General features: G+C 41.6%; 1 protein-coding gene across 1 annotated transcript; it reads right to left on the reverse strand.

Moving 5' to 3' along the window:
• Positions 1-1172: 1172 nt before the first annotated feature.
• Positions 1173-21330, reverse strand: LOC141795240 (uncharacterized). The gene is made up of 10 exons (XM_074676055.1): positions 21289-21330; positions 18084-18521; positions 16347-17946; positions 15887-16153; positions 15145-15582; positions 2648-2911; positions 2287-2541; positions 1942-2187; positions 1554-1811; positions 1173-1479 (listed from the first exon to the last, which is right to left on the reverse strand). Exons 2-10 carry the CDS (start codon positions 18472-18474, stop codon positions 1173-1175), a joined length of 4026 nt encoding a protein of 1341 aa, XP_074532156.1. The 5' UTR covers positions 18475-18521; positions 21289-21330.
• Between the last annotated feature and the right edge of the window lie 651 nt (positions 21331-21981).

Genomic DNA, 21981 nt, shown 5'->3' on the forward strand with positions numbered 1-21981 from the left:
CCAATAAGCAACAGTTTGTGTGTTCAGAGCGTATAAAACTGAAAATACTTATTTTTTCTTTGATCCAAGACTTGAATTAAGTGTTTTGTACATAGTTCCTTACAGTTTTTAGCCTTTAGCCCTGGTTCTCCTGACCTCATAGAAGTATAGAAGTTCATATTGCAGTGAAAATTGAGTCCACATCAAGTAAAAATGTGACAGAAGCAAAAACCATCCTAAAAATCAGCTTATCTTAGGTGCAGGACTGTGTAGATTTTGTAAAGATAAAACCATAAAACTTTTTTCATTTGTTCCTTATGCCTCAGGGTACCTAAAATGTGTTGTATATATTCCCACCTTATTTTTAAATGTTTTTAATGTCTCTTGATGTAATTATAATGTCCTGGAATTCAAATTCTTTATTTTGGGACCTTAAGCAGATATGAGATTAAAATGCGATTAATTAGATTAATTAATTACAAATCCTACAATTAATTAGATTAATTTTTTTAATCGCCTAACAGCACTAGTTATTTCACCTTTTTTTGTTAAGTACATAACTCCACATGTGTTCATTCATAGTTTGATGCCTTCAGTGAGAATCTACGATATAAATAGTCATAAGAATAAAGAAAACACATTGAATGAGAAGGTGTGTCCAAACTTTTGGCCTGTACTGTACGTCAGTCATGACCAAACTTCTGTGAATTGGTAAATTAACAGTTGATGTTATTCTCATGCAAACATATATGTTTACTGATGTCTTATATGTTAATCATTCATAAGATGTTGGGGTTGTTTTTGTTGTTGTTTTTGAGGGGTGTTTGTCTTTTTTTTTTCCTGTATTTTGTTTTTGTTCTCTTTGGCCCTCTGCTTTGAAATCATGTTGAAGAATTACCCTACGTATGAAAGAAGATCAGGGTAACTGCACATCCTTCTTACAGACTGTATATAGCTACAGAGTAATAAGGAGTTTATTGCTAAAAAAATAAATATTAAGGATGTTAAAGAGGAAAAGGGTTTGAAGATATTTCCATGTTTGCAGCGGACTTTCACTGTGGACCCTTCATACCCTCTGTAACTGCATGGCTAATAGTTTATGCTCACAACCATCCTCTAAATAAAGAATTTAAAAAATGAAATAAAATCATGAATAAAACTAGAGCCAGGATCTTGGTCGTTTTGTAGTCCTCCTACCTGAGCTGAACTCTGTCTAGGACAGGAAACAGCAGGTCCAGTCCACTGTCCCCCACCTCACAGTCCTGCAGTCGGAGCTCTGTGTCCTGGCTGCTGTATCTCAGGACGGTGAAGATGGCCCTACAGTCAGAGACACTGAGACAGAGGGTCTGAGTCTGACCCCATGCTGACAGCTCCACATGAGAGGAGCAGGACAGATCCAACCTGTGCTGCAGACTCCTGAGCAGACTGGCTGCTCTCTCCTGCGGGGCAGCAGAGGCAGCACAGCAGTGGACGATCCTCAGCAGCAGATCCCTGTCAACACTGGAAGAGAAAGTGCTTTGAAAACACACTGCTGATACAGCCCTGTCTGTGGGAAACCAGCACTAATGTCTGACCTGAGCTGAGAAACTTTGTCCAGCGTGAAGAGGATGGAGCTGATTTCCTCTGTTGGTATGGAGGTCCACATGAGGTTCAGCTTTGCCCCAGCACTGTGTCTGAGGGTGTAGAGCAGAGCAGCACAGTCCTCTGAGTCCATCTCTCTGCAGGTCAGGCTAATCTCATGATCAAACGACCTCAGTAAACTGGGAATAAAGGAACTGGCACGAGCCGTATAGACCTCTCTGATGGCAGTCAGCACAAAGCTGGGGGACAGCCTGAAAGTCAAATAAGAGTATTTACACAAGTCTCTGGATTTCACAGAGACTGCAGAAGTTCAGGCTGATAAAACCATGTACACATATCCAGACCATGTCATCTTCATGGGTCACAAAAACACAAACAAACCTTTTAAACAGAACCCTGTCCAGAAAGGGGAGCAGACGTGTGAAGCTCTCCTGTAGGAAGCTGTTTTTCCTCAGGTCCACAGTAACAGTCTGATGTGAAGACTCCAAAAGATGATGAAGAAGCTCCCAGTTCAGACAGACGGGGGTCAGGTCTCCACCAACCTTACTCAAACAGGACCTGGTCAAGTCTGTGTCTTGAATTTCACAAAGGATGGCAAGTAGTGACTCTGAAACCTCCCCACTCAGTCTGTTAAAGAAAATGTGTCTTAGTCAAAGTATCATGGTACTGACAACGTAACATTTCTTAAACACCAGAAATTGGTTAGAAGGCTCGGAAAACTTTTACTTGATGGTGAGAGGGCCATCGTGAAGCAGGAGAGGGATCAGACTCTGAGCAGGGGTCCTGGACTCGGTCAGGTCTAACTGTCTGACTGTCCAGGATCTCAGCAGGGATGCCAAACTGCTGACAACCCTCAGCACAACTCTCTCTGAAGGTGGGTGTTTCTGAGAGGAAAGAGAGAGCTCCTCTGTGACAGACAGAAGGTTCACTCTCCCTCTTTTTACCCATCCACACAGAACCAAGGCCATGTCACTGGAAAGCCTGAGACACACACACACAGGAAGCATTGAGACATGAACAATACAGACATTAAGCTGGAGAAGACGTGTTTGAAAAAAAACAGAAACAGGAATTGTATGATACCGACCTCAGACTGCGTAGACTTGTTGTGTGTCTGAATAGGAGTGAAGCTCCTTGAACAGAAATCTTTGTGGGTGTGAGGATCAGATCCACTTCAGAACCACAAAGACCGAGAACTCGTCCAACAGACTTGCACGTTTTGCTGGGTAACTCTCCTGTTAATGTCAGGATGAACCCGAGCAGCTGCAGCAGAGAAACAAACTGCTCAGCCTCCTCTCTGGATCTCACTGACAGGGATGAACACACACGCTGGAAAAACTCTGGACCACAGCTAAAACAGAAAAAAAGAAATGTAAACACAGCTCAGGTACAAGAGGAGACAAGAGCTGAAAAGAACAAAAAAATACAAAAACATTGACACAAAAAGCTACTGAATGAGATTATCATTCATCAAAAGTTGCTCTCTTTCCTCATAAGTTGTTTATTTTATTCTGAAACCATCCTCACATTTCAGCAAACAAGAAGAATTTATCTGATTTACCTGAGCTGTGAGATATAAGGCAGACACTGCAGGAAAGTCCTCACTTCACTCTCTTCATATGAACAGCTCAACAGCTTCACATGTTTCTTCTCTGGTTGGAGTTTCAGCACTTCCAGGAGGATGGAGGTCTTTCTCTCTGAGAGGTTGATGATCCAGACTGCAGGAGTTGACTTGAAAACTGACTGTAGAGATGGAAGAACACTAAGGCCTGTTTCAGTCTCATAGACCTTAAGGTAGGAGAACAGATCCAGAAGAAAACCACACTGGTGGACTCCTTGAGTGTTTGGTAAAGGGAACTCTTGATGTGTGCACAGTGATGCTAACAGCTCCAGTGTGTTCCCTCCTGTCTGCTGATCTCTCTCTGCTGCTGCACAGAACAGTCTCCCACAAAACTTGACTCCATTTTCAGTCCAGTCAGAGAAACTGAAACAGAAGATGAAAAGTTTGTCAGGATGTGATGTTAACAGCAGGAAAGGAGACATGTTTTACTGATGGAGTCTTTCCACTGAAAGCTAACAAATAGCTGTTTGTGAGCAGAGATCAGTTTCTCTCCTCAATCTCAAACTCAAATGACAGTTTGATAAACTGAGATACAGCTCATTAAGCAGCAGGAGGAGCCAAAGAAAACTTCACACAGTAACTGATCAATCAATTAGATCTGAGCCTACAGATACCAGACTTCATGTTTGACCTCTGTCAGTGAAACCTCGTGATTATAATAATGTTAACGTCAAGTGGTAGAGCAGGTCACTCATTACACTCTGAGGACATTAGAATCATCTCATGTATTAATCAGTAGTAGATGTTGATCTTAATCAGTGTTTAAACTCTTCTGTCTAACTGATTTGGTGTCATTGTACTGGTTTGTTTTTATGACCAAGCTGCATCAAACCAGTCCCTCCCTCCTGGAGAAAAACTGTGGTTTGATGATCAACAAATGTTGATTCTTTCAGTGAGTGTAATTTTTTAAGCAAACACTAATTATCTTGTCTGTCCTCTTTAAGAAATGATCTTTTCAGACCCACATTCAGCCTCAGTTCATTTATTGTCTAAGAGTCGTTCTGTCTCTGAAAATAATCCTCATTGAACTCAAAGAACAGAGAACAGGATCAGTACTTTTTAGCTGCTTTAACCTGTCACTGACCTCTGAACATTAAAGAGATGTTTTAAAATGAAATGAGAAAAACTCACATGTAACTTAGACTTTTACACAATGTCCTGATCAACATTAACTGAGATTAACAAACTTTCATTCAGCCCTTTGGATTATAACTCTCCTTAACCTTCACCTCCAATGTCACAGTGAGCTGACTGAGATGGAGGAGCACACCTCAACAGGTGAGCACTGATGTGTGAAGAACTGTTCATTTACCTGAGCTGTGAGATATAAGGCAGACACTGCAGGAAAGTCCTCACTTCACTCTCTTCATATGACCAGCACCACAGCTTCACATGTTTCTTCTCTGGTTGGAGTTTCAGCACTTCCAGGAGGATGGAGGTCTTTCTCTTTGAGAGGTTGATGATCCAGACTGCAGGAGTTGACTTTAAAACTGACTGTAGAGATGGAAGAACACTAAGGCCTGTTTCCGTCTCATAGACCTTAATGTAGGAGAACAGATCCAGAAGAAAACCACACTGGTAGACTCCTTGAGTTTTTGGTAAAGGGAACCCTGGATGTGTGCACAGTGTTGCTAACAGCTCCAGTGTGTTCCCTCCTGTCTGCTGATCTCTCTCTGCTGCTGCACAGAACAGTCTCCCACAAAACTTGACTCCATTTTCAGACCAGTGAGAGAAACTGAAATAGAAGATGAAAAGTTTGTCAGGATGTGATGTTTACAGCAGGAAAGGAGACATGTTTTACTGATGAGTCTTTCCACTAAAAGCTAACAAATAGCTGTTTGTGAGCAGAGATCAGTTTCTCTCCTCAATCTCAAACTCAAATGACTCTGAACCAAGTCCATTAAATGTAGAGGACTGATCCCCGACACCAAATGAAGATCTTCAGAACAGGTCTTCAGACTTGAGTCCATCCTCAGAGCTCTGTCCTCTCCTCTGCATCAACAGATAGTTTGATAAACTGTGATACAGCTCATTAAGCAGCAGGAGGAGCCAAAGAAAACTTCACACAGTAACTGATCAATCAATCAGATCTGAGCCTACAGATACCAGACTTCATGTATGACCTCTGTCAGTGTAACCTCATGATTATAATAATGTTAAAGTCCAGTGTTAGAGCAGGTCACTCATTACACTCTGAGGACATTAGAATCATCTCATGTATTAATCAGTAGTAGATGTTGATCTTAATCAGTGTTTAAACTCTTCTGTCTAACTGATTTGGTGTCATTGTGCTGGTTTGTTTTTATGACCAAGCTGCATCAAACCAGTCCCTCCCTCCTGGAGAAAAACTGTGGTTTGATGATCAACAAATGTTGATTTTTTCAGTGAGTGTAATTTTTTAAACAAACACTAATTATCTTGTCTGTCCTCTTTAAGAAATGATCTTTTCAGACCCACATTCAGCCTCAGTTCATTTATTGTCTAAGAGTCGTTCTGTCTCTGAAAATAATCCTCATTGAACTCAAAGACCAGAGAACAGGATCTGTACTTTTTAGCTGCTTTAACCTGTCACTGACCTCTGAACATTAAGACATGTTCTTATAATGAAATGAGAAAAACTCACATGTAACTTAGACTTTTACACAATGTCATGATCAACATTAACTGAGATGAACAATCTTTCATCCAGCCCTCTGGATTATAAATCTCCTTGATCTTCAACCTGAATGTCACAGTAAGACTCTGAGATGGAGGAGCACACCTCAACAGGTGAGCACTGATGTGTGAAGAACTTTTCATTTACCTGAGCTGTGAGATATAAGGCAGACACTGCAGGAAAGTCCTCACTTCACTCTCTTCATATGAACAGTCCCACAGCTTCACATGTTTCTTCTCTGGTTGGAGTTTCAGCACTTCCAGGAGGATGGAGGTCTTTCTCTCTGAGAGGTTGATGGTCCAGGCTGCAGGAGTTGACTTTAAAACTGACTGTAGAGATGGAAGAACACTTAGGCCTGTTTCAGTCTCATAGACCTTAATGTAGGAGAACAGATCCAGAAGAAAACCACACTGCACTTCCTTATATTCTTCATCATCATCAGTTATTTCTAAAGGGAACTCTTGGTATGTGCACAGTGATGCTAACAGATCCAGTGTGTTCCCTCCTGTCTGCTGATCTCTCTCTGCTGCTGCACAGAACAGTCTCCCACACAACTTGACTCCTTTTTCAGACCAGTCAGAGAAACTGAAACAGAAGATGAAAAGTTTGTCAGGGTGTGATGTTTACAGCAGGAAAGGAGACATGTTTTACTGATGGAGTGTTTGCACTAAAGCTAACAAATAGCTGTTTGTGAGCAGAGAACAGTTCCTCTCCTCAATCTCAAACTCAAATGACTCTGAAACAAGTCCATTAAATGTAGAGGACTGATCCCTGACACCAAATGAAGATCTTCAGAACAGGTTTTCTGACTTGAGTCCATCCTCAGAGCTCTGTCCTCTCCTCTGCATCCACAGATAGTTTGATAAACTGGGATACAGCTCATGAAGCAGCAGGAGGAGCCAAAGAAAACTTCACACAGTAACTGATCGATCAATCAATCAGATCTGAGCCTACAGATACCAGACTTCCTGTTTGACCTCTGTCAGTGAAACCTCATGATTATAATAATGTTAAAGTTCAGTGTTAGAGCAGGTCACTCATTACACTCTGAGGACATTAGAATCATCTCATGTATTAATCAGTAGTAGATGTTGATCTTAATCAGTGTTTAAACTCTTCTGTCTAACTGATTTGGTGTCATTGTGCTGGTTTGTTTTTATGACCAAGCTGCATCAAACCAGTCCCTCCCTCCTGGAGAAAAACTGTGGTTTGATGATCAACAAATGTTGATTCTTTCAGTGAGTGTAATTTTTTAAGCAAACACTAATTATCTCGTCTTTTCTCTTTAAGAAATGATCTTTTCAGACCCACATTCAGCCTCAGTTCATTTATTGTCTAAGAGTCGTTCTGTCTCTGAAAATAATCCTCATTGAACTCAAAGACCAGAGAACAGGAGCTGTACTTTTTAGCTGCTTTAACCTGTCACTGATCTCTGAACATTAAGATATGTTCTTAAAATGAAATGAGAAAAACTCACATGTGACTTAGACTTTTACACAATGTCATGATCAACATTAACTGAGATGAACAAACTTTCATCCAGCCCTCTGGATTATAAATCTCCTTGATCTTCAACCTGAATGTCACAGTAAGACTCTGAGATGGAGGAGCACACCTAAACAGGTGAGCACTGATGTGTGAAGAACTGTTCATTTACCTGAGCTCTGAGATATAAGGCAGACACTGCAGGAAAGTCCTCACTTCACTCTCTTCATATGACCAGCCCCACAGCTTCACATGTTTCTTCTCTGGTTGGAGTTTCAGCACTTCCAGGAGGATGGAGGTCTTTCTCTTTGAGAGGTTGATGATCCAGACTGCAGGAGTTGACTTTAAAACTGACTGTAGAGATGGAAGAACTCTAAGGCCTGTTTCAGTCTCATAGACCTTAATGTAGGAGAACAGATCCAGAAGAAAACCACACTGCACTTCCTTATATTCTTCATCATCATCAGTGTTTCCTAAAGGGAACTCTTGGTATGTGCACAGTGATGCTAACAGCTCCAGTGTGTTCCCTCCTGTCTGCTGATCTCTCTCTGCTGCTGCACAGAACAGTCTCCCACAAAACTTGACGTCATTTTCAGACCAGTCAGAGAAACTGAAACAGAAGATGAAAACTTTGTCAGGATGTGATTTTAACTGCAGGAAAGGAGACATGTTTTACTGATGGAGTGTTTCTACTAAAAGCTAACAAATAGCTGTTTGTGAGCAGAGATCAGTTTCTCTCCTCAATCTCAAACTCAAATGACTCTGAACCAAGTCCATCAAATGTAGAGGACTGATCCCTGACACCAAATGAAGATCTTCAGAACAGGTTTTCTGACTTGAGTCCATCCTCAGAGCTCTGTCCTCTCCTCTGCATCCACAGATATTTTAATAGACTGGGAAACAGCTCATGAAGCAGCAGGAGGAGCCAAAGAAAACTTCACACAGTAACTGATCAATCAATCAGTACTTCTTAGCTGCTTTTACCTGTCAGTGATCTCTGAACATTAAGATATGTTCTTTAAATGAAATGAGAAAAACTAACATGTAACTAAGACTTTGCCACAATGTCATGATCAACTTTAACTGACATTAACAAACTTTCATCCAGCCCTCTGGATTTTAACTCTCCTTGATCTTCAACCTGAATGTCACAGTAAGACTCTGAGATGGAGGAGCACACCTCAACAGGTGAGCACTGATGTGTGAAGAACTGTTCATTTACCTGAGCTGTGAGATATAAGGCAGACACTGCAGGAAAGTCCTCACTTCACTCTCTTCATATGACCAGCCCCACAGCTCCACATGTTTCTTCTCTGGTTGGAGTTTCAGCACTTCCAGGAGGATGGAGGTCTTTCTCTCTGAGAGGTTGATGGTCCAGGCTGCAGGAGTTGACTTTAAAACTGACTGTAGAGGTGGAAGAACACTAAGGCCTGTTTCAGTCTCATAGACCTTAATGTAGGAGAACAGATCCAGAAGATAACCACACTGGTAGACTGCTTTAGTGTTTAGAAAAGGAAACCCTGGATGTGTGCACAGTGATGCTAACAGCTCCAGTGTGTTCTCTCCTGTCTGCTGATCTCTCTCTGCTGCTGCACAGAACAGTCTCCCACAAAACTGGACGTCATTTTCAGACCAGTCAAAGAAACTGAAACTGAAGATGAAAAGTTTGTCAGGGTGTGATGTTAACAGCAGGAAAGGAGACATGTTTTACTGATGGAGTGTTTGCACTAAAAGCTAACAAATAGCTGTTTGTGTGCAGAGAACAGTTTCTCTCCTCAATCTCAAACTCAAATGACTCTGAACCAAGTCCATTAAATGTAGAGGACTGATCCCTGACACCAAATGAAGATCTTCAGAACAGGTTTTCTGACTTGAGTCCATCCTCAGAGCTCTGTCCTCTCCTCTGCATCCACAGATAGTTTGATAAACTGGGATACAGCTCATGAAGCAGCAGGAGGAGCCAAAGAAAACTTCACACAGTAACTGATCAATCAATCAGATCTGAGCCTACAGATACCAGACTTCATGTTTAACCTCTCAACATTCAGTAAAAATCAAAGACCAATAAAGAGTTAAGCTGCTGTTTGGTTGAGTTTCTTGAAGTGTGCTCTGTTCCATTCTGACAACATAATTTGGAGTTGTATTAATCAGAATTAGACACAGGAACATTTTATCAATCCTCTTGTGATATCTTGGCTGTAAAACATCAGCAGCTTGATGTCAGTGATAAGAAATAAGTAAACAATGAGGAATAAACTGAATAAATAGATTAAAATATTAGCATTAAACAAATGCAGCATGTCAGTGGCTTCAAACAAAACAAACAACACATTAAAATCTAGATAACAGGGATAAATATAAAATATACAATCATCTTCTGCATTGATGAAGAAATGTTTTGAAATGGTATCTGTAAGCTAGTTTAAATAAAAGTACCAGGAGGGTTTCAATAGGGTTCAAAAATAACAACATGACTAAATGAACAGTTTACAGCCTGTCACTGCTGAGGATCACAGCTTTGAAATACTGCACACACTGAGATCTGCATCCTCATTTATCACTACAGATTAAAATCTTCTTTATGTTTAGAAAGTTTGTGTATTTTATATTTGATCTGTTGATCTTCATGGTTTAAAAACAAGCTGCAGACCCCCTCCTGGGATTTTAAAATGAGCACCATTCACCATCTTTCTGATAGAGATATATTTTCTCATGAAGTTTTAAAGGTAACCTTCACCTTGAATGTCACAGTGAGACTCTGAGATGGAGCAGCACACCTCAACAGGTTGGCACTGATGTGTGAAGAACTGTTCATTTACCTGAGCTGTGAGATATAAGGCAGACACTGCAGGAAAGTCCTCACTTCACTCTCTTCATATGAACAGTCCCACAGCTTCACATGTTTCTTCTCTGGTTGGAGTTTCAGCACTTCCAGGAGGATGGAGGTCTTTCTCTCTGAGAGGTTGATGGTCCAGGCTGCAGGAGTTGACTTTAAAACTGACTGTAGAGATGGAAGAACACTTAGGCCTGTTTCAGTCTCATAGACCTTCATGTAGGAGAACAGATCCAGAAGAAAACCACACTGGTAGACTGCTTTAGTTTTTGGTAAAGGGAACTCTTGATGTGTGCACAGTGATGCTAACAGATCCAGTGTGTTCCCTCCTGTCTGCTGATCTCTCTCTGCTGCTGCACAGAACAGTCTCCCACAAAACTTGGCTCCATTTTCAGACCAGTCAGAGAAACTGAAATAGAAGATGAAAAGTTTGTCAGGATGTGATGTTAACAGCAGGAAAGGAGACATGTTTTACTGATGGAGTGTTTCTACTAAAAGCTAACAAATAGCTGTTTGTGAACAGAGATCAGTTCCTCTTATCAATCTCAAACTCAAATGACTCTGAACCAAGTCCATTAAATGTAGAGGACTGATCCCTGACACCAAATGAAGATCTTCAGAACAGGTTTTCTGACTTGAGTCCATCCTCAGAGCTCTGTCCTCTCCTCTGCATCCACAGATAGTTTGATAAACTGGGATACAGCTCATGAAGCAGCAGGAGGAGCCAAAGAAAACTTCACACAGTAACTGATTGATCAATCAGTACTTCTTAGCTGATTTATCCTGTCAGTGACCTCTGAACATTAAGGAGATGTTTTTTAAATGAAATGAGAAAAAACTGACAATTGACTTTCATACAATGTCCTGATCAACTTGAACTGAGATTAACCAACTGTCATCCAGCACTCTTGATTTTTTATCTCCTAAACCTTCAACCTGAATGTCACATTGAGCTGACTGAGATGGAGGAGCACACCTCAACGATCGAGCACTGATGTGTGAAGAACTTTTCATTTACCTGAGCTGTGAGATATAAGGCAGACACTGCAGGAAAGTCCTCACTTCACTCTCTTCATATGAACAGTCCCACAGCTTCACATGTTTCTTCTCTGGTTGGAGTTTCAGCACTTCCAGGAGGATGGAGGTCTTTCTCTCTGAGAGGTTGATGGTCCAGGCTGCAGGAGTTGACTTTAAAACTGACTGTAGAGATGGAAGAACACTTAGGCCTGTTTCAGTCTCATAGACCTTCATGTAGGAGAACAGATCCAGAAGAAAACCACACTGGTAGACTGCTTTAGTTTTTGGTAAAGGGAACTCTTGATGTGTGCACAGTGATGCTAACAGATCCAGTGTGTTCCCTCCTGTCTGCTGATCTCTCTCTGCTGCTGCACAGAACAGTCTCCCACAAAACTTGGCTCCATTTTCAGACCAGTCAGAGAAACTGAAATAGAAGATGAAAAGTTTGTCAGGATGTGATGTTAACAGCAGGAAAGGAGACATGTTTTACTGATGGAGTGTTTCCACTAAAAGCTAACAAATAGCTGTTTGTGTGCAGAGAACAGTTCCTCTCCTCAATCTCAAACTCAAATGACTCTGAACCAAGTCCATTAAATGTAGAGGACTGATCCCTGACACCAAATGAAGATCTTCGGAACAGGTTTTCTGACTTGAGTCCATCCTCAGAGCTCTGTCCTCTCCTCTGCATCCACAGATAGTTTGATAAACTGGGATACAGATCATGAAGCAGCAGGAGGAGCCAAAGAAAACTTCACACAGTAACTGATTGATCAATCAGATCTGAGCCTACAGATACCAGACTTCATGTTTGACCTGTCAACATTCAGTAAAAATCAAAGACCAATAAAGAGTTAAGCTGCTGTTTGGTTGAGTTTCTTGAAGTGTGCTCTGTTCCATTCTGATAACATAATTTGGAGTTGTATTAATTAGAATTGGACAAGGGAACATTTTATCAATCTTTTTGCTGTAGAACAACAGAGGCTTGATGTCAGTGATAAGAAATAAGTAAACAATGAGGAATAAACTGAATAAATAGATTAAAATATTAGCATTAAACAAATGCAGCATGTCAGTGGCTTCAAACAAAACAAACAACACATTAAAATCTAGATAACAGGGATAAATATAAAATATACAATCATCTTCTGCATTGATGAAGAAATGTTTTGAAATGGTATCTGTAAGCTAGTTTAAATAAAAGTACCAGGAGGGTTTCAATAGGGTTCAAAAATAACAACATGACTAAATGAACAGTTTACAGCCTGTCACTGCTGAGGATCACAGCTTTGAAATACTGCACACACTGAGATCTGCTTCCTCATTTATCACTACAGATTAAAATCTTCTTTATGTTTAGAAAGTTTGTGTTTTTTATATTTGATCTGTAAATCTTCATGGTTTAAAAACAAGCTGCAGACCCCCTCCTGGGATTTTAAAATGAGCACCATTCACCATCTTTCTGATAGAGATATATTTTCTCAAGAAGTTTTGAGGTTAACCTTCACCTTGAATGTCACAGTGAGCTGACTGAGATGGAGCAGCACACCTCAACAGGTGAGCACTGATGTGTGAAGAACTGTTCATTTACCTGAGCTGTGAGATATAAGGCAGACACTGCAGGAAAGTCCTCACTTCACTCTCTTCATATGAACAGCCCCACAGCTTCACATGTTTCTTCTCTGGTTGGAGTTTCAGCACTTCCAGGAGGATGGAGGTCTTTCTCTCTGAGAGGTTGATGATCCAGACTGCAGGAGTTGACTTTAAAACTGACTGTAGAGATGGAAGAACACTAAGGCCTGTTTCAGTCTCATAGACCTTAATGTAGGAGTACAGATTCAGAAGAAAACCACACTGGTAGACTGCTTGAGTGTTTGGTGAAGGGAACCCTGGATGTGTGCACAGTGATGCTAACAGCTCCAGTGTGTTCCCTCCTGTCTGCTGATCTCTCTCAGCTGCTGCACAGAACAGTCTCCCACACAACTTGGCTCCATTTTCAGACCGGTCAGAGAAACTGAAACAGAAGATGAAAAGTTTGTCAGGATGTGATGTTAACAGCAGGAAAGGAGACATGTTTTACTGATGGAGTCTTTCCACTAAAAGCTAACAAATAGCTGTTTGTGAGCAGAGATCAGTTTCTCTCCTCAATCTCAAACTCAAATGACTCTGAACCAAGTCCATTAAATGTAGAGGACTGATCCCTGACACCAAATGAAGATCTTCAGAACAGGTTTTCTGACTAAAGTCCATCCTCAGAGCTCTGTCCTCTCCTCTGCATCCACAGATAGTTTGATAAACTGGGATACAGCTCATGAAGCAGCAGGAGGAGCCAAAGAAAACTTCACACAGTAACTGATCGATCAATCAGATCTGAGCCTACAGATACCAGACTTCATGTTTGACCTCTCAACATTCAGTAAAAATCAAAGACCAATAAAGAGTTAAGCTGCTGTTTGGTTGAGTTTCTTGAAGTGTGCTCTGTTCCATTCTGATAACATAATTTTTAGTTGTATTAATTAGAATTGGACAAGGGAACATTTTATCAATCTTTTTGCTGTAGAACAACAGAGGCTTGATGTCAGTGATAAGAAATAAATAAACAATGAGGAATAAACTGAATAAATAGATTAAAATATTGCATTAAACCAATGCAGCATGTCAGTGGCTTCAAACAAAACAAACAACACATTAAAATCTAGATAACAGGGATATATATAAAACATACAAACATCTTTTGCAATGATGATGAAATGTTTTGAAATGGGATCTGTAAGCTAGTTTATATAAAAGTACCAGGAGGGTTTCAATAGGGTTCAAAAATAACAACATGACTAAATGAACAGTTTACAGCCTGTCACTGCTGAGGATCACAGCTTTGAAATACTGCACACACTGAGATCTGCATCCTCATTTATCACTACAGATTAAAATCTTCTTTATGTTTAGAAAGTTTGTGTCTTTTATATTTGATCTGTTGATCTTCATGGTTTAAAAACAAGCTGCAGACCCCCTCCTGGGATTTTAAAATGAGCACCATTCACCATCTTTCTGATACAGATATATTTTCTCAAGAAGTTTTGAGGTTAACCTTCACCTTGAATGTCACAGTGAGCTGACTGAGATGGAGGAGCACACCTCAACAGGTGAGCACTGATGTGTGAAGAACTGTTCATTTACCTGAGCTGTGAGATATAAGGCAGACACTGCAGGAAAGTCCTCACTTCACTCTCTTCATATGACCAGCCCCACAGCTTCACAGGTTTCTTCTCTGGTTGGAGTTTCAGCACTTCCAGGAGGATGGAGGTCTTTCTCTCTAAGAGGTTGATGGTCCAGGCTGCAGGAGTTGACTTTAAAACTGACTGTAGAGATGGAAGAACACTAAGGCCTGTTTCAGTCTCATAGACCTTCATGTAGGAGAACAGATTCAGAAGAAAACCACACTGGTGGGCTCCTTCAGTGTATGAAAAAGAAAACCACGGATGTGTGCACAGTGATGCTAACAGATCCAGTGTTTTCTCTCCTGTCTGCTGATCTCTTTCTGCTGCTGCACAGAACAGTCTCCCACAAAACTTGACGTCATTTTCAGACCAGTCAGAGAAACTGAAACAGAAGATGAAAAGTTTGTCAGGATGTGATGTTAACAGCAGGAAAGGAGACATGTTTTACTGATGGAGTGTTTCTACTAAAAGCTAACAAATAGCTGTTTGTGAGCAGAGATCAGTTTCTCTCCTCAATCTCAAACTCAAATGACTCTGAACCAAGTCCATTAAATGTAGAGGACTGATCCCTGACACCAAATGAAGATCTTCAGAACAGGTTTTCTGACTTGAGTCCATCCTCAGAGCTCTGTCCTCTCCTCTGCATCCACAGATAGTTTGATAAACTGGGATACAGCTCATGAAGCAGCAGGAGGACTGAGATGGAGGAGCACACCTCAACAGGTGAGCACTGATGTGTGAAGAACTGTTCATTTACCTGAGCTGTGAGATATAAGGCAGACACTGCAGGAAAGTCCTCACTTCACTCTCTTCATATGACCAGCCCCACAGCTCCACATGTTTCTTCTCTGGTTGGAGTTTCAGCACTTCCAGGAGGATGGAGGTCTTTCTCTCTGAGACGTTGATGAACCAGACTGCAGGAGTTGACTTGAAAAGAGTTTTGAGTCTGAGTCTTGGAATAACACTTAGACAGCCTTCACTCTCCATGTGTTGATATAAATCGAGGATGAACTCCTGCTCGTTGTAATCTGAAAACAATGACCTTAACCTTTGTAGTACATCTTGAATGCTCTGTTCTTTGTGGAGTGCTGCTTTCAGACATAAATCCAGGAACAGCTTCTTTCTTGTCTCCTTCAGTTTCCTGACCCTTTCCTTCTTGTCCTGCAGTTCTGGACCTGTATCGTTCATCCTGAAGCTGAAAGAGTAAAAAAAATATATCAATGAATGCACTACATGAGCTGTTCAACTATTCAGATTACACATGCCTCCTTGAATAATTGTCTTCTGAAATAAAAATAGATTTTGTTCAGCTTCAGATAATCAATCAAATCTAAAGACAAAAGATTTCCAGATAATCATTTGGAAAGAGGCTGTGTTTTCTCTCTGCTCAGTGAGTTGGGTTATTTATTGACAGACACCTTTGTTTGGGGTAGAGGGGGCTTATTAAGACCTCTCCCCTCTCTGTAGTTTGCATGTTAGATCAACCAGAAGCTGCTCACCTGAGTGACCTGATGCAGGGCAGAGCTTTGAGGAGGGACTCGCTCAGACTCGGGCAGACAGTAGTTGCTCTGCTGTCCCAGTGAAGGCAAACGTTCACCTCTGTTGGATTCTTCTGTAAGATGTTCGCTGCCCTTTCAAACAGCTCTCTTCTACCCTGAAGAGGGAGGTTCAACTGGTTCCCATCACAGCTGAGCAGGCTGGCGTCATTGAACTGTCCTTCACTGAGAAAGACAATCCTCCACACCTGTTGTGGCAGAGGGTCACACCTGTAATTCAAAGGAGAAACAGAGCCCATTTACAAATTATAAAGGAGCAGAGAAGAGAAACAAGGCTGTTTAACTGCAGAGGATAATACTTTTTATCCAGTTCTTACAAAAACTGATCCTGGTTATGATCATGGGCTCATTTTATCCCTGTACGTTGTAATTTGAGCAGCACTGTGACACCTTTAAGACGTACCATAAGACATTATCAAGACATCCAATCAGTCTTGTGATTCCTTGTTCTGACACAGACACGTCCTCCAGGTTCAGCCGAACCTTCCTCTCCTTCGACATTGTGACCACATTGGCCACAGCACAGCAAAGATAGGAATCAAGACTCTCAGCACTGAGATCAAGATGGTAGTCAAGTGTTTCCAGGAAGTCCACACATGCAGCAGGGCACTGTGACTCATACAAGCACTGGCAAAAGAACAGCAGGTCCACATCAGGACAAAATGTGCTTATCATCTCCTTGAAGATCCAGCTAGATGTACTTTTCAACTCCTGAGCTGGAACCAGGTGCTCCAACAAACTGGGGCTCTTCTCAGTCAACAGTCGACACATGAAAGGGATCAGGTGTTTCATGTGTTTCCCCTCCTCTGTGAGGCATTGCTGAAAAACACCATTGATCTGATCTGGATTCTTCAGGAGCCACAGAGCTGCAAAAAACTCCTGCACTGTGTAGTGGAGAAACGCATATGTTGTTCTTGTTTCAGTGGGAGCCACTTTGACAACAAGTGGTTTCAGGAAGCAGAGCACACAGCTGTCTTCACAGGGAAGGTCTGTTAAGTTCACACTTTTTCTCTTGGTTGCATGAAAAGCAAGCTCAGCCAAAGAAAGGATTTTGTCTTTCTTCTCCTGGATGAAGGAATTGAGGAACCTGGTGGTTTTGTTGCCGCTCCTCTGAAGGCAAAAGCGGACGATATTGATGTATATTTCTGTCATGCTGCACGGCTGTGGCGAGTCCTCTGGTGTCTTGGATAGAAAACAGGCGGCCACCATCAGAGCATACACCGGGACGTGGCAAAGAGTGAACAACTCCAAGTGACACAAAACCTTCTTGTGGTCCTCGCCAAGAATTACTGAGAAGTAGTTCCTGATGGTCTGCTCACTGAAGCCTTCCACCTCCACTCTGAGGAAGTCTCCAGAAAAGAAGTCGTCTTCATCGTCTGGTCTGCAGGTTATGATGACTTTGGCGTTGGGGAGCAGGTCCCTCTCCACCACGCTTTTCACCAGTGAAGAGGAGAGATCTGTGATTCCATCAAAAACCACTGTGACGTTATCAGAGAACTTCTTTATGTCCGCTACGACCTCCTCTTTACCCTCATCGGGCTCAGTGCACACACGGAAAAGGAGTTCCTCCAAGCTCATCCTCTCTGTGAAGTCAGATGTTTGTCTCATGTCAAAGTAAAACATGTAATCCAGCTCCTTGTTGTCTTTTTCTGCCCAGAGTTTGAACATTTCATGACATAGTGCTGTCTTTCCAATTCCAGGTTTACCAACCAGGAGTATGTTTTGGTTTGTTTTCAGCAGCTCATGGGGAGATGTGTTGGGTTTGTCCACAGGGATGTACGTCTTGAGCTTTTTAGGGCGACTCATCTTGCTTTTTTTGCTCTTAAGTTTCTTTATTTTTGATGCAGATTCACGTCCTTGTGTGACTAATACCAGTGGACTGTAGCACAGATCAGGGCTGTAGCTTTCATCAAGCAGTTTTTTGTTCCTCATCCAAAATTCAGAAGACTTTTTTCGTGCTCGTGTTTTCAGCTTTGCCTGGTACTTTTGGCATGATCTCGGACCTGAAAGAAATATTTAAGCAGTGAGAGAATCAACGCCAAATGAAGTGAGCCTACACTTGATTTGTACAGACACATGAAGGTGCATCACATAAAGTAAATACACTGATCAATATCAACCAAATGCTGCTTCAAATTACCTGCTGAGAGGCCCTCATAGTTTCCAGCATCTTCTCTGAAAGGATAGCAGCTGATCCAGTAGGACAGGTTAAACTTTTCAGTCTCAGAGGAAGCTTCAGTCCTTGTCTCAGAATGAGCAGATCCCCTTCCTGAAGTCCTCTTCCATGTCCTGTCAATAACCCTGAGGAACTTGTAGCAGGCTTCTTCCCCTTTCTTTGTGACTGAGTCCAGTATTTTTCTTGCTTTTTCAAACTCATTTCTTTCTGCCTGTATCGTACTGACCTCTTCCCCATGAAACACTTCTTCCTGATGCAGATTCTCGACAATCACTGAGAGGTCCCTTAAGTGTGTCACAAGGTGGAGTCTAGCAGACCTGACATATTCCAGGGCAGACTGTGATGTACACGCCATGTTTCCCTGCCTCTGTCTGCTCTGCACACAGACCGGCCTTCAGTGATCTGGAGAACAAAAGAGCCAGTTAATATCATGTCCATACTCTGGAAGAATTCATTTACCTCTTATCCAGTCACCATCATGACAACTACCCCACATCTGCTGGACCAACTGACTCTTTGGCAGGGGTGTCCAAACATCAGGAATTTGATCCAAGATCCAAGATCAGTACCTGAGAACCAGTCCTGGACCTGAACCTTGATGGGCACATCTCATATTTCCATGTCTATCTCAGCGTAGCATCCACAGTTTTTCAGTTCCCGTAAAAACCTGACAACAAAATATTCTACCCCCTTGAGGATTATTATTCCACTACAGTGTGTGTGTGTGTGTGTGTGTGTGTGTGTGTGTGTGTGTGTGTGTGTGTGTGTGTGTGTGTGTGTGTGTGTGTGTGTGTGTGTGTGAGTGTGTGTGTGTGTATGTATGGATGTAAATATACCTCTGTGTGTGTGTGAATGTTAATATACTTCTGTGTTAGTTTGTGTGAGTGTGTGTGAGAGTGTGTGTGTGTGTGTGTGTGTGTGTGTGTGTGTGTGTGTGTGTGTGTGTGTGTGTGTGTGTAAATATATAGGGCTCTTGAGTTTGAGTGCAGACTAGAGTGACCCCCCCCTGCAGGTTATAGGATTTGGGGTCTTTCATAACTTTTCGCCTCAATCCACTGTTATTTTAGGATGTGACAGCCCTTAACATATCACAACAATAAATACTATGTAATAATTAAAAGAAACTGCTAATCTTCATCATCATCATCAACATTTTGCCTTAAAAAGACAATTTTTCAGGTTTAAATATCGGTAGCTTTCTCCTCTCAAAACTTTCACAGTTTTAATTTAGTTTATAAAAGATGATTAAAAAACACTGAGACCATAATCAGGGGCCAGTCGATGAAAATGTGCTTTTTCCAGGTTATAATTTCAACCCCTTTGTCAAATTTTAATTTATTGACACCAAATAACCTCTGTCCTGGACATCCTCTCACAACTTCCACAGCTCTAAATTTGTTTATAAAAGGTCATAAAAAAAAAACCTCACAGAGACCATAATCAAGTGCCAGTTGCTATAAATGTGCTTTTTTCAACTTGAAATGTCAATAACTTTGTCTTTTTGAATTTATGATCAAGAAATCACCTCTAATGTGTCCTGGACATCCTCTCACAACTTTTACAGAAGAAAGGCGAACGTTAAAAATGAAACTGTCCTCACCCCGGTATAGACAATACGTGATGCAGGATACCTCGGATTAAATTTATCATTTCAGTGAGTGACTAAAAACAGCAGCTTGGAGATGGAGTTATCTGTTTGCGTCTTTACTCTCACCGGCACAGGGAGCGCTCCCAAAGACGTCGAGCGTTTCGGGAGATATTTAGGTCAGATATTCACACGTACATCGGCTGTGACATTACTGTCAGACAACAACAGTAACAGCCACACTTTAAATGGAAGATATCGAGTCTGTAGTCCACAGAGCGGATCGTAGCGGCATATCGGATGTAGGCCTGCTAATGTGCGGGACCGCTAGACGCGCATCATATCTATGATGGGCCATAGCTGATCAGACATTTCATAGTTATCCTAATGTTTATACGCCAGGAAAAGAGAGATCATAACGATTGTTCAAGTCAAGTCTGTGGACATTTTTATCAGCGTGAGAAATACAATGTGTGGCTGGAGTGCGTGACAACAGACCAGAAAGAGTGACTGTCCCGCTCAATGCCTGACACTTGAGAGCCCTGAAATATACCTCCGTACAGTGGCGTGGCGTGGGGATTTTTTTTGAGGAAGCCAAATGAGACAAAGCCTCTAATCTGATTTTTTTAGGGAGTGGGGTACATAAAAGACTATGTTGCAGCTTGTATATCGCTATTTCATGTAATGGAATGACCTGTTAGAGTGCCCAGAGAGCGCTCATTTTACTTACTTTGAATACCCACATACGCCCTTTAGCTCTCCCACCCTCAGTCACTCATTCACACACGTACATGATCCTCTTGACTTATCTTAAACATCTTATTAATTCATTCAACCGCCCACTCAAACGCACAACCTGCCGCTTCGTGTACACTGGTAACATGCTAATCTCCCTGATTTCATTCTGTGGCTTGACGATGATGAGGATACTGTGGTTTGATTGGTTTGAGGCCAAAGACGGGGTGGCTTCCCTTGACACAGTCTTGGCCAATCACAGGTGAGCAGTGTCATGACCCCAGCCTCATCTGATTGGCTAATCATTTTTGTTTTTTTTTTTTCACCAAGGGACGCCAACTCGGCTTGGCTTCCCCGCGGAAACAGTGTGCAGTATCATATTTTCACCACGCATTCGCCACAGAACATTTAGGAGGGCGCTGTTTTACACATTGTAAAATGCTCAATAAGTAGAGGAGAGAAATAAGGAAGAGATGATAGTGATGAAACAGAAGAATTATCGAAACTGCTAAAAAGGAGGGTTTTCATTAGTACACAGCTGCAGTCTGAAAAAAGAGAGGAAGCATGGCTTCCCTTGGCCTCCGGGAGAAAACGCCACTGCCTCCGTATCAACACGGAAGTAGGCTATATCCACAGTGTCCACTTCAGGATTAAAAATGAAACTTTTCGGTAAGCAGGGACTTTCACTCGATGCCTGCTTCACTTGTTTAACAGATCAGGTCTTGAACATTGAAATCTGACTGTAGCGTAAACTGAACAAACTGCAGGAAGCCGAGCCGGTCTGCTCTTCATCTGTAGTAATAATAATCTCTCTTGTTAACTTATTTAAAAGCAATGCTCAGCTCTTACCCTCAGACTCACCAGGGCTAGATACATCCAGACAGTTTTCCGTTTCAGTGGGTTTGTGTAGCTAAGTTTGAGGAGCTCTCCGTCGACCGGCAGAAACTTCTGGATACTTTCACTTTTGCCACGAACGTCTCATCCTGTTTGAATATTGAACACGATAACTGGGAGGGGCGTGCATGGCAATAGATTTTAACATTTAAAAGCTACATCCGAAATTAACATTGTTTAAACAACGCATACCTGACGATTTGTAATAACATTTTAAATAGTCAGAATTTTAATTCAGGATTTCTGTAAATCAATTTGGAATAGGCAAAATGTAAAAAAGAGATATCTGTAATTCAATTTTGACTAGTCAAAATCAAATTATAGATATCTCCGTTTTCAAATATCTGTCATCAAAATTCATTTAAAGATCACACCGGCCACCTTATTAGCTATACCCTTAGTACTGGGTTGAACCCCCTTTTGCCTTCAGAACTGCCTCAATCCTTCGTGGCATAGATTCAACAAGGTACTGGAAACATTCCTCAGAGAGTTTGGTCCATATTGACATGATAACCTCACACAGTTGCTGCAGATTTGATGGGTACACTGTGCTCATAAAGGGATGGACATGGTCAGCAACAATACTCAGGTAGGCTGTGGACTTTAAACCATGCTCAGTTGGTACTAAGGGGCCCAAAGTGAGCCAAG

The sequence above is a fragment of the Halichoeres trimaculatus genome, unplaced genomic scaffold (genome assembly GCF_033239565.1).
Source record: "Halichoeres trimaculatus isolate MK-OKI-2021-1 unplaced genomic scaffold, fHalTri1.1 fHalTri1_scaffold_8, whole genome shotgun sequence".
Taxonomy (NCBI): Eukaryota; Metazoa; Chordata; class Actinopteri; order Labriformes; family Labridae; genus Halichoeres; species Halichoeres trimaculatus.